General features: G+C 35.7%; 2 protein-coding genes across 5 annotated transcripts in view; one reads left to right on the forward strand and one right to left on the reverse strand.

Annotated features, from left to right (window-relative positions):
• Positions 1 to 12814, reverse strand: part of LOC126378861 (ATP synthase subunit beta, mitochondrial-like) — a 108119-nt gene that overhangs the window by 56530 nt on the left and 38775 nt on the right. The gene's annotated exons all lie outside the window — the stretch shown is intronic.
• Positions 1 to 12814, forward strand: part of LOC126378820 (exportin-7-A) — a 52659-nt gene that overhangs the window by 37931 nt on the left and 1914 nt on the right. Inside the window, exons 19-24 of the mRNA XM_050027239.1 lie at positions 6026 to 6107; positions 7169 to 7222; positions 7840 to 7924; positions 10171 to 10248; positions 11041 to 11147; positions 12330 to 12544. Of these exons, the coding sequence (XP_049883196.1) occupies positions 6026 to 6107; positions 7169 to 7222; positions 7840 to 7924; positions 10171 to 10248; positions 11041 to 11147; positions 12330 to 12544 (621 nt within the window). The remainder of the gene's footprint in view (positions 1 to 6025; positions 6108 to 7168; positions 7223 to 7839; positions 7925 to 10170; positions 10249 to 11040; positions 11148 to 12329; positions 12545 to 12814) is intronic.

A 12814-nucleotide genomic window follows, 5' to 3' on the forward strand; every position in this document is an offset into this window, starting at 1 on the left:
CCGGGACCAACGGCTTAACGTGCCTTCCGAAGCACGGATCATCTTACTTTCGGACAATCAGGTAGTACAGTCATGAGCAACACCATGTACTTTAGAACCCTGTCGCACTATCATATTTGACATTTAATGAGACTTACGGATTAATTTGTCAAAAAAGTAAATGTGACATGGTATCACAGTGTATATGTCACCGTAAAATTGTAAATAACGTTAGATTATAATCTATCGATTTGAATCTCGCGAGATTGTGAACTGTCGAATAATTATGAATCGTATCATATTGCTTACAATTTAACGTATTATTTTTCGGTAGATTATAATTTATCGAAGTGAAACCGTCAAATTGTGATACGAAACGCACCTCGCGTGCTATACCATAGAGTTACAAAACTATTAGAGTGAGCATAATGTTAATTTGGGATTCTCTTAAAATGCATAAATGTTTTTGTCATAATTTTAATTATTATAATCCATTTTTGCATAACGTTTTTTAGCATAATAGTTTTACTTTCCCATAATAACATCTAGGAATACTGGTTTGTTAGGTATAACTTATTTTTGGGATTAATAAATAGATTTATTTATTTTATTTATTTATTTATTTGTTGCATGTCACATGGTGGCTTACAGTTCTTAAAGTAGATAATGTACAAGCATGTGACACCCTGTAAGGGCACCGCAAAATTGTTCCAACAATAACTTAAAACTAAAAAAATATAAACTATTTTTTATATAACTAAACTTACTTTAGAATTTAAAAATTATATAATATATTATGTACTACCTACTTATACTATTATTATTTTTTATGTAATTATCAGTAACTAAGCTTTATTTTATATATTTAGATAACAATAAAATTATATTATTTATTTAACTTATTACAGTCATTAAATAGCTCTTCTATCTTATAAAAGGCTTTATTTAACAAATACTTTTTTAGTAGTTTTTCGAAACAGGAGAACTTCTCTTCCTTTTTAATATAGTTAGGGATGCTATTGTAGATTTGAATAGCCATAGAGTGAGGACCGGATCTGTATAACTCCATTGTTGTAAATGGGAGTTTTAATTTATGTAAATATCGGTTATTTCTTTTAACAGCTGTGATTTGGGTGTAGAGGTGCATATTCTTTTTGACAAATTTACAACACTCTAGTATATATATAGACGTTAATGTTAATATGTTGTATTTAATGAAATAGGGTTTACATGAAACTGTTTGGTCAATGTTAGTAAGTATCCTGATGCATTTCTTTTGTAGAATAAATATATCTTGAATAATTGTACTATTGCCCCATAATATTATTCCGTATGTGAGCCTAGAATGGATGTATGCATAATATGCCGTAAGAGCTGATTTGAAATCAGTTGTTTTTTTGAGTATAGTTAATGCGTAAATAAAAGAGGAGAGTTTTTTCGTTAATTTGTAAATATGTGATTTCCAGTTTATATGAGTGTCTATATCGATTCCTAATAATGTTGCTGTGTTTTCTGTGACTATTTGGGTGTTGTTATACATGTATGTAGGTTTAAAGACTTTTTCTGGAATGGCCTAAATTCTATAATTTTACATTTTTTATAATTTAATTGGAGATTATGTGCATTGAGCCAGTTTTGAATTATATCGAATGTGGAGTTTAGTTTAATTTTGATTTCTGAAATGTTATTGCATGAAAATAGAATAGATACGTCATCAGCGAAGAGTGTACAGTAATCGTTGAGAATTTTGGGTAAGTCGTTGATGTATATTAAAAATAGTATGCAACCAAGGACCGTACCTTGAGGGATAGAGTTTTTGATATTGATTTTGTCTGATCTTACATGTTGTATTTTTCCGGTGTTAAAATCAGTATTCTCTATGTCTACATATTGCACACGTTTTGAGAGGTATGAGGTGAGCCACTGGTGTGCTATTCCTCTTACACCCGTGTCGTACAGTTTGTCCAGAAGTATATCATACTGTACACGATCGTATGCTTTGCTCATGTCAAGTAAGAGGCCAACGGCGTATTTTTTATTATTTAATGTGTCTAATATTTTTTGGGTGTATTTATAAACTGCTAGAATAGTAGAGTGGTGCTTTCGAAAACCATTTTGACTTTTGTCGAAAATATTGTATTTCTCGTAAAATGAGTAAAGTCTCTTGCATAATATTGATTCAAATATCTTTGATGAGGTAGGTAATAACGCGATAGGTCGATAATTGTTTGGATCTGTTTTATTTCCTTTTTTATGAATTGGTCTCACAATAGATATTTTCAAGGCATCTGGAAAGATACCCTCTGAAAAAGACTGGTTTATAAGTAAAGTGTACGGAACTGTTAAAATATCAATACATTTTTTTATTAACGTTGGGGGTATTTCGTCAATACCGTAGCTTGTTTTGTTTTTCAGTTTTTTTATTATGAATTGTACTTCGGCGGGTTCTACAGGTCGTAAGTATAAAGTATTTTCTATATAGTTATGTACTTTTGTTGTTTTAGAATTATAGTTTTGACGTGAAGATATATTTGTATTTCCTATTTGGGCAAAGAATTTGTTAAATGAATTTGCTATAACTTTAGGGTTTGTTTCGCATGTGTTATTGTTTTTTAATATTATATTTTGTTTATTCAGATTATTTTTATTATTATTTGTTTCATGATTTATTATTTGCCACATTGCTTTCATTTTATTGTATGATTTTTTAAATTTATTTATGTTACTTATTTTTTTAGCTCTGTTTACTGTTTTTTTAAGTATTTTTTCATATAATTTATAGTGTGTATGTAAGATATTGTTGTCAGTTTTTGATAATAGTAATTTATATAACCTTTTATTTTTACAGGACGTTTTAATTCCTTTTGTTAGCCACGTATGTTTTTGTTTATGATGTATTTTTATTACTCTTTTAGGTATATTTTTGTCTAGAATGGATGTTATAGTTTTTAAGAAATTATTATAATTTTCATTTATATTTTTCTCAGGTTTTATAATATCTTGCCATTGTATAGAGTTTAACGAGCTTTTAAATTTGTTCATATTTTTTTCGGTAAATAATCTTTGTTCTGTTGTTAAGTAATTTAAGTTTGATGTTTTTATTATTTTTTGTACACGTATCAAAATTCCTTTGTGGTCTGAGAAACCGAATTCTTGAACAGACGTCTCTACAGTATTTTTTTTCAAGTTAGTGAATACAAGATCTATACAAGTTGATGTAGATTTAGTGATCCTTGTTGGTTTATTTATGCTTTGTTTAAAGTTTAATGTTAACATCAGATTGCAAAGTCGTCGTTTTTCTTTTTCCTGTTTACTGTTTTGTTGTTGATCTACGTTTAAATCTCCGACTAATATTATAGATTTTGACTTGTCTTTAATTTCTAATATTTTTAGTAACTTTTCATGTTGGGAAAAGAAGGTTTCAATCTCTTTGCTACTATTTGGCCAGTACAGGACTATTAATAATACATTTATTGTATATAATTCTATAGCGCATATTTCGTAAACAGATTCTACAGATAGACTATTTATGTCTTCACGTTCTTTACATGGAGTTAAGTTTCTTAGTAGTATACATGCACCACCTCCTGGTTTGTTTTTCCTGCAGTAAGATGCAGCAGTGTAGTATCCATTTACTTGTAAATATTTTAACTTTTCAGGGTTAATCCAGGTTTCAGCGATGCATATTGCGTTGGTTTCCGGTTTTTCTTCTAGGAGAGATTCTAACAGGTGAGTTTTCGGTAGTATACTTCGGGCATTCTGATAAATTATGTTAAAATCAGAAGTTATTGTAAAATCAGAAGATATGTTAATATCAGAAGGTATGTTAACAGCAGAAGGTATGATTTTATCTTCGAAATGTATGTATGTTATTTGAGAAGTGGCTCGTACTCGGTTCTTTGTTTGAGGAATCATTGACATTTGTAGTGGTAGCTTCTATATTTTGCTCAATTCCATTTACATATAGTTTATTTTTACGAATGATCGCATGTTTTCCGTTTTTCTTTGCATTTTGTAGAAGTTCTTGTAATTTTTGCCTCTCTTTGCGACCTTGTTCATCATAGTATTCAGAAACGTAGAGTCCAGTATTTTTCAAATAGATTGAATTTTGTAGTATGTGTTTGGTCATTCTCTTGCTGATTAGTTCTATCTTTACAGGTCGACGGTATCCTTTTCTTCCTAGGCGACACAGGTCCTCTATGTATTCCGTTAGATCTACATTATATAAGTCGTAGAAGATATCGATGATTTGGCAACTGAGGCTATAATCATCTTCTCCGTAGTCTTCGTTAAGTCCGTATAAAACAATTGTTTTATCATGTTCACATGAATGGTGCGTCAGATTATGTGTGGCTAGAGCGTAGGGTTTTGAGTCTTGTTGGGTAATCTTAATTGATAGTTCGTGTAGGTTTTTCTCCATAAGTTGTTTTTCTTCTTCTAACTTTTTTATTTTTGTTTCCAATGCTTCAATGTTTGTTCCGATTTTTACTTGTTCAAGTTTTAAGCTGTTAAATTCTTGCATGAAATCTTGTTTGAAGTCCTTCATTGCGTTTGAGAACAATATTTCGATTTGGGTAGATAATGCTGACACTATGGACTGTTGCATGGCTTTTAGTTTAGTATCTAGAAGGCTGTTCAATTCCTTAGAATTTAATGGTGCTGTAATAAGTGTATTAGTTGTTGGTATAATGTCTGAATTATTTATCAGAGTATCGCCCATGATGCTATTTTCAGAGTCGTTGTAGCTGGTATTTGGCGTAGAGTGAATGTTTCTTGCTGGAGTACTATCATTTCTTGGAGCTCTTTTTGAGATATTTAAACATTCGGGGCAAGTCCAGGAAATATCATATTTTTGTGCATTTGCAATATACTGAGAATGTGAGATGTTAAGACATTGGTAGTGATAATTTCCTTTGCAGCAGCAACAGGTAATACGTCCTGATACGTTTGCCGGCTTTTTGCAAGCAATGCAATTCATCTTTTTGTTAATAACGCCCTCTAGTCGTAATTAGAAGTAGCACTTTTTAAAGCGTTTGCGGCGTAATGCGATTAGACGGTTATCCTAGTTAGTTCCCATATTTTCAGGTAGATGGCATTGGTAGAATATTGTAGTGCGACCTCTAGCGTCGATTTACAGAAACATATCGAACGCATCAATAGGTTATCCTTGGACTCCTAGTTGTCTACCCTATTTGTTTCCTGTTTGTATATAGATGGCGCCCCTAGTATGTAGTGAACAGTGATGATGAATGTAGATTTTTTAAGGTTATGTTTATTTATTGCACCGATATAATTATTAACAATCGTTACGATTCAATAGTTTTCGTTCGTATTATATAACTAAAGTAATAAGGTACACGTCATTTACGTAATTGTCACTTATTTTCACTAATTTAGCACTGTTTATTTTTACGGGTATTTTTGCTTCTTTTTTAGAATAATAGTGTTTTGTCATAATTTTTACAAGGCATAACAGTAGGTTAGGGTGCGGCGGGGGTGGCCCTTGGGCCACCCCTATGCCGCCAGCATGTTTATCTTACACACGAAAAGTATACTGAATGATACGTTTCAGATTTTTTAATTTTGATACATTTTTTCTTACCATGTGATGTCAGAATTATTGATTACTTACTAAATAATTAATAAATACGTACTTGATTTCACAATCTTGAAGAGCATTTATTTTATTTGACTGACACCTGTGTTTTATTCCTAACTCTATGGACACAGAACGGTCTACTGTAAGGCCGACCAATCAGGGACAGCCGTCGGACAGTTGACAATTTGACAATTGTAAGATTGTGATTTAACAGTTTTACTTCGATAGATTATAATCTGACGAATAATAATACGTTAAATTGTAAGCAGTATATTACGTTTCACAATTTTTCGACAGTTCACAATCTCGCGAGATAGATTATAATCTAACGTTATTTACAATTTTACGGTGACATATACATATTATTATTCGTACACACTAGAATTGCGCCGAATGTCCATACTAATGCTAGGGTGATGATGATGATTGATATTGTATGTATTTCAGGCTTTACGGGGACGAGGCGCTGGACAACGCGCTCAATATGTTCGTCAAACTATTGTTAAGTATACCACAGAACGATTTACTGGTGAGTAACACTTGGATTTATATCGATCTTCTTCTATCGTGTGGGTTGTGAGGACCAACCCTATCAACCCTGGTGTCAGGGTTACTATCGTGCCGCCAAAGGCCCCTGACATGGCTCATGTAACGAGTACGTACTTACATCAGTAAGTAGTAACCGGGACCAATGGCTTAACCCACTCCATTCTAATTATATCGATACTAGCACCACACGTAAACGCACGTCCGATGACTGTTTTGTGTTTTTCCGTTGCGAAAGGTAATAAGTTTATATTAATAATAATAATCTTTATTGAACATAGACTTACAATTTTACATTAATAAAAATACAGACAACTATAATATTACAATTACTCTAGTGTTGGCAATCCCAACATTAAATTTATATTTTTTAGTGTGACAACACTTTTGTCTATTCCCTTCCGTTCTTGCTCTCCATTTAACTACTGTAATGGGAACATTTTTTGTACGAATTTAATTAAATTCAGTGAATTTTGCCTACTTCTGGACGTTTCAATCTCAGCCTTCGCCTCAGATAACCAGCCCTCACAGCCATTAGGAATCTAACACCCCAAACCTAACATCTAGATATGCGGCGGTCCCTGCACTAAGCTCAGCTTGTATCGCAGGGGCCAGAGTGCGATTTCCTATGTTAGGATTTACAAAATGGACACACGGACAGAATACAGAACACTATGAAAAATTATAACTGCTTATATTATATTGTAGCGTCCTTTATGAAATAAATGTAGGATGACTGGGACGATGGAACGAACGGTACAGATTGTGTGTGAGAGAGAGGATGTGAGTGAGATGGCATGAGAGGGGAAAGAGGAGAAGGAAGGGGGGAATGGCGAATGGTGGTGTGCGACGACGTGTGTGAGGTGGTGAATATTTTGTAAAAACAGTTTAAATAGTGGAAAGAATAATAAACTCAGTGTCTCAGTGAACATAACGGTTTTTATTTGTTATACCCAACCTCAATTTCTACATAAATATATATGTCTTTTTCTTTATCTTCTTTCTTTCTGATTGTTAAAAGAGTTTGTTTTTTTTTATTTTCAGGATTATCCGAAATTGTCACAAACATACTATGTGTTACTGGAAAGATTAGCACAGGTAATTGTATTCTTTTTCTTGTCGTTTTGACGGCACTCAGATTCACTTATTTATTTTATTTTATTTATTTAAGGAAAACATATAGCTTTTATAACACATTACATTATATTTTATTCGTGTTTTGGGGAGGCGCTTGAGGGACCGCGGTAGTGACCCCCGCGCCAGCTCGTTCCTGGTTCAACAGGTTTCCTTGGCAATAGTGCGCGGTAACGCGGCTAGTGTAATGGGCACCTTTGAACCAGGTACGAGAGGGGGCGGTATTTTAGACTAAGTGGAATTTCCTGTCGGAAAATTCATGAAAATTTTTGTTTTTTTTTTTTTTAATTATTTTCCATTCCATACTTTTGCGACGGAAAATTCCAATTGATATCAACTCATAATCATGGTCTGAATCATCCCTCAAAGTTTTCGTTACGGTGTCACTAACACCCTGTATATATTAACACATTTTTTATGAACAATTTAAACAAAATATAAATGTACATTTTTTTTTGAGGCCGCTAGCTTGATGCACACCTCAGTATTCGTTACCGTGTCACTAAGACCCATACCTACTTGTATGGCTACCTGTACGTACTGGCATATTGTTCAATTATTCAAAATCGTGTATCTTTCAGGATCACATGCCATTCCTAGCGTCGCTACAACCTGAGGCTACGCTGTACATACTCTGCTCGATATCAGAGGGACTGACCGCTTTAGGTGAGTTAAATTATCAACATCACCGGTGTAGGACCAACCATGGAAAATCAAACCATCACCTACATAAATGGGGCTTAAAGGAGTCGCCATACTGTGAATGTGGTCACCCGGATCAAACCATATCTCACATAGTGAACGAGTGCCCTCTGCACCGGTTCCCAGGTGGCATAGCCGGGCTGCATTGTTGAGGGAGCATGGCAGAGACATGCAAAGTCTTATTAATAACCCCTAAAAAGAGATAATTTCGATAGAAAAACAAAACACATTATACCCGGCGCACCGCCATCGACTCTCTGTCATAGAGGTCATATTTTCACAGTACCTTTACGCGTGTAAACATCACATAGCGAATCTATGTCACTACTTAATGTTATGTCAAAAAAGGACTAGTTATAACAGACGTTTCTACTTATTTATCCCTCATGGAATAGTTATAACAGGTGTTCCTAGTTATTTGTCCCTTATGGACTAGTTATAACAGACGTTTCTACTTATTTATCCCTCATGGACTAGTTATAACAGGCGTTTCTACTTATTTATCCCTCATGGAATAGTTATAACAGGTGTTCCTAGTTATTTGTCCCTTATGGACTAGTTATAACAGACGTTTCTACTTATTTATCCCTCATGGAATAGTTATAACAGGTGTTCCTAGTTATTTGTCCCTTATGGACTAGTTATAACAGACGTTTCTACTTATTTATCCCTCATGGAATAGTTATAACAGGTGTTCCTAGTTATTTGTCCCTTATGGACTAGTTATAACAGACGTTTCTACTTATTTATCCCTCATGGAATAGTTATAACAGGTGTTCCTAGTTATTTGTCCCTTATGGACTAGTTATAACAGACGTTTCTACTTATTTATCCCTCATGGACTAGTTACAACAGACGTTTCTACTTATTTATCCCTCATGGAATAGTTATAACAGGTGTTCCTAGTTATTTGTCCCTTATGGACTAGTTATAACAGACGTTTCTACTTATTTATCCCTCATGGACTAGTTATAACAGACGTTTCTACTTATTTATCCCTCATGGAATAGTTATAACAGGTGTTCCTAGTTATTTGTCCCTTATGGACTAGTTATAACAGACGTTTCTACTTATTTATCCATCATGGAATAGTTATAACAGGTGTTCCTAGTTATTTGTCCCTTATGGACTAGTTATAACAGGCGTTTCTACTTATTTATCCCTCATGGACTAGTTACAACAGACGTTTCTACTTATTTATCCCTCATGGAATAGTTATAACAGGTGTTCCTAGTTATTTGTCCCTTATGGACTAGTTATAACAGACGTTTCTAATTATTTATCCCTCATGGACTAGTTATAACAGACGTTTCTACTTATTTATCCCTCATGGAATAGTTATAACAGGTGTTCCTAGTTATTTGTCCCTTATGGAGTAGTTATAACAGACGTTTCTACTTATTTATCCCTCATGGACTAGTTATAACAGACGTTTCTACTTATTTATCCCTCATCGAATAGTTATAACAGGCGTTTCTACTTATTTATCCCTCATGGACTAGTTATAACAGACGTTTCTACTTATTTATCCCTCATGGAATAGTTATAACAGGCGTTCCTAGTTATTTGTCCCTTATGGACTAGTTATAACAGACGTTTCTACTTATTTATCCATCATGGAATAGTTATAACAGGTGTTCCTAGTTATTTGTCCCTTATGGACTAGTTATAACAGGCGTTTCTACTTATTTATCCCTCATGGACTAGTTACAACAGACGTTTCTACTTATTTATCCCTCATGGAATAGTTATAACAGGTGTTCCTAGTTATTTGTCCCTTATGGACTAGTTATAACAGACGTTTCTACTTATTTATCCCTCATGGACTAGTTATAACAGACGTTTCTACTTATTTATCCCTCATGGAATAGTTATAACAGGTGTTCCTAGTTATTTGTCCCTTATGGAGTAGTTATAACAGACGTTTCTACTTATTTATCCCTCATGGAATAGTTATAACAGGTGTTCCTAGTTATTTGTCCCTTATGGACTAGTTATAACAGGCGTTTCTACTTATTTATCCCTCATGGACTAGTTATAACAGACGTTTCTACTTATTTATCCCTCATCGAATAGTTATAACAGGCGTTCCTAGTTATTTGTCCCTTATGGACTAGTTATAACAGACGTTTCTACTTATTTCTCCCGACAAGAGCGTATATATTTTTTTTATCTGTAATTGTTTGTGAGATGTGTTTGTTTTGTTTCAGACACGAGTGTGTGCACGGGGTGTTGCGCGACGCTCGACCATATAGTCACATATCTATTTAAGCAATTAGTACAGAAATGTGAGTATGAGGCGAAGTTTTTATACCAAATTGTTTATATACTCGTATGACAAATAGACAACAAATCTCTGTGAAAAGCGTCGGCAGCGCATCTTGTTACAACCGACGACGACACAGTACAGTCACTTCAGAACCGTTTCGCACTATCATATTTGACTTTTCAGGCTTGAGTCGCCTGATTGTTCGAAAAAGTAAGATGATTCCGTGCTTCGGAGGCCACGTTAAGCCGTTGGTCCCGGCTATTAGCCGTAAAAACACCTCCACCAACCCGCATTGGAGCAGCGTGGTGGAGTATGCTCCATACCCCATCCGGTTGATTAGGAGAGGCCTGTGCCCAACAGTGGGACGTATATAGGCTGTTTATGTATGTATACATGTACTAAAACTTAATGTGTACAGTCATGAGCAATATAATGTACCCACTTTAGAACCCTGTCGCACTATCATATATGACATTTAACGAGACTTACGGTTTAATTTGTCAAAAAAGTTAATGTGACATGTTTTCAAAGTGTATACATATTAGTACTCGTGACCGTACGTATTAATATAATGTACCCACTTCAGAACCCTGTCGCACTATCATATTTGACATTTAACAAGACTTACGGTTTAATTTGTCAAAAAAGTTAATGTGACATGGTTTCAAAGTGTATACATATTAGTACTCGTGACCGTACGTATTAATATCACGGTACGGAAGCTTTAGAAAATCTGCTTAGAGAATGTGTGTCTATTTGTTTATAAGGTGTCAGGAGTTATTACTATTATGTGTGTGTGTGTGTTTTCCAGCAAGCAACAAAGTGAGCAACCCACGGCAGCCCCCGCCTGAGAGCAGCAATATGTTCATCGAGGTGTTACAACGCCGACCAGAAATCATGCAGCAGCTGCTGGCCACAGTACGTACAACCTAGCAATGACCCCGATTCCTGCAGACACCTCCTAATTTTACTTTAAGTTCATCATCATCATTGTTGGCGTCAGATCTAAAAAAAAAGAAAAGAAAGGAAAACATGAAACAGTAGGACTAGGGCCCTGTGCTGGGAGGTTTTCTGGCCACGTCTTTCCCTCAGCGTTACAGATTCCGATGTGGTAGTAGTTTTACAGCTAGTTACATAATATGTAATTTAATTTTTTTGACGTTCAAAAAGCGCTAACTTTGTAAGCCAATTTTGAAAATAAATATTTTTGAATCTGGCAACCCCCGTTGCCTAGGTATTGTTGATTGTATGGCGCATAGCAACGGGGGTGTAAAGTAAGGTTGTTTACATTACTATAATTTTGGGATCTTTTACTCTTTATTATACGTTAATACTGAGTCATCTTTGATTTCGCTCGCTAATAATCATCAATTTAAGAGCCACGCTCTTGTCGGTGTAGTATTTTCCATTCCAGTCTATCAAAGGCCAATTCCTTGACTTCCCTATAAGACACGACGTTAACCTTTTCTTTAATCTGTTCTATATAGTTACATAAGTTGACAGCACACGTCAAACGGTTTGCATACCAGCGAGATACCTTTTTGTTTCGCGCGGGTTATTCATTCATTTACTCATTCTTCCTAAAATTAAGAGCTGTCAATCATCCGTCCCTTTCCTTTTCGGCGTATAAGAAAATGACAGGTATAATTTAAAGTAAAATTAGATGGTGTTTACAGGAATCGGGGCCAATAACGGGTATACCTTAAAATAAAATTAGATGGTGTTAACGACCTCCGTGGTCCAGTGGTTGAGCGTTGGGCTCACGATCCGGAGGCCCTCGGTTCGATTCCCGGTGGGGACATATCACAAAAATTACTTTGTGGTCCCATGTTTGGTTAGGGCATTACAGGCTGATCACCTAATTGTCCGAAAGTAAGATGATCCGTGCTTCGGAAGGCACGTTAAGCCGTTGGTCCCGGATACTAAGTACTTACTGACGTAATAAGTAGTCGATACATGTGCCATGTCAGGGGCCTTTGGCGGCTCAATAGTAACCCTGACACCAGGGTTGATGAGGTTGGTACTCCGCCTCACAACCCACACGATATAAGAAGACAGGAATTAGCACCAATGACTAACAGTGTAATCTCTCCGTGGCAGGTCCTGAACGTGATAATGTTCGAGGACTGCTGCAACCAGTGGTCGATGTCGCGACCACTCCTGGGTCTGATCCTGCTGAACGAGTCGCAGTTCGCACGGATCAGGAGCGAGATGATCGCGCAGCAACCGCGAGACAAGCAAGCGCAGCTGGCCCAGTGGTTCAGCGGGTTGATGCAGGGCATCGAGCCCAACCTGCTCACCAAGAACCGCGACAGGTGAGTTGTGGAACGTTCCAGAACATTCTAGAAAGTTCTAGAGGGATTTGTAATAATAGCCGCAAGACAAGCAAGCGCAGCTGGCTTATCTCGCGGGACCGAAGAACCGTGACAGGTGAGTTCTGGGACATTCTAGAATGTTCCAGAAGGATTTGTAATAATAGTCGCGAGACAAGCAAGCGCAGCTGGTGCAGTTGGTTGATGCAGGGCATCGAACCCAACCTGCTCACCAAGAAACGCGACAGGTGAGTCGTGGAACGTTCCAGAACA

This window comes from Pectinophora gossypiella, chromosome 27 (assembly GCF_024362695.1).
Source record: "Pectinophora gossypiella chromosome 27, ilPecGoss1.1, whole genome shotgun sequence".
In the NCBI taxonomy this organism is placed as follows: domain Eukaryota; kingdom Metazoa; phylum Arthropoda; class Insecta; order Lepidoptera; family Gelechiidae; genus Pectinophora; species Pectinophora gossypiella.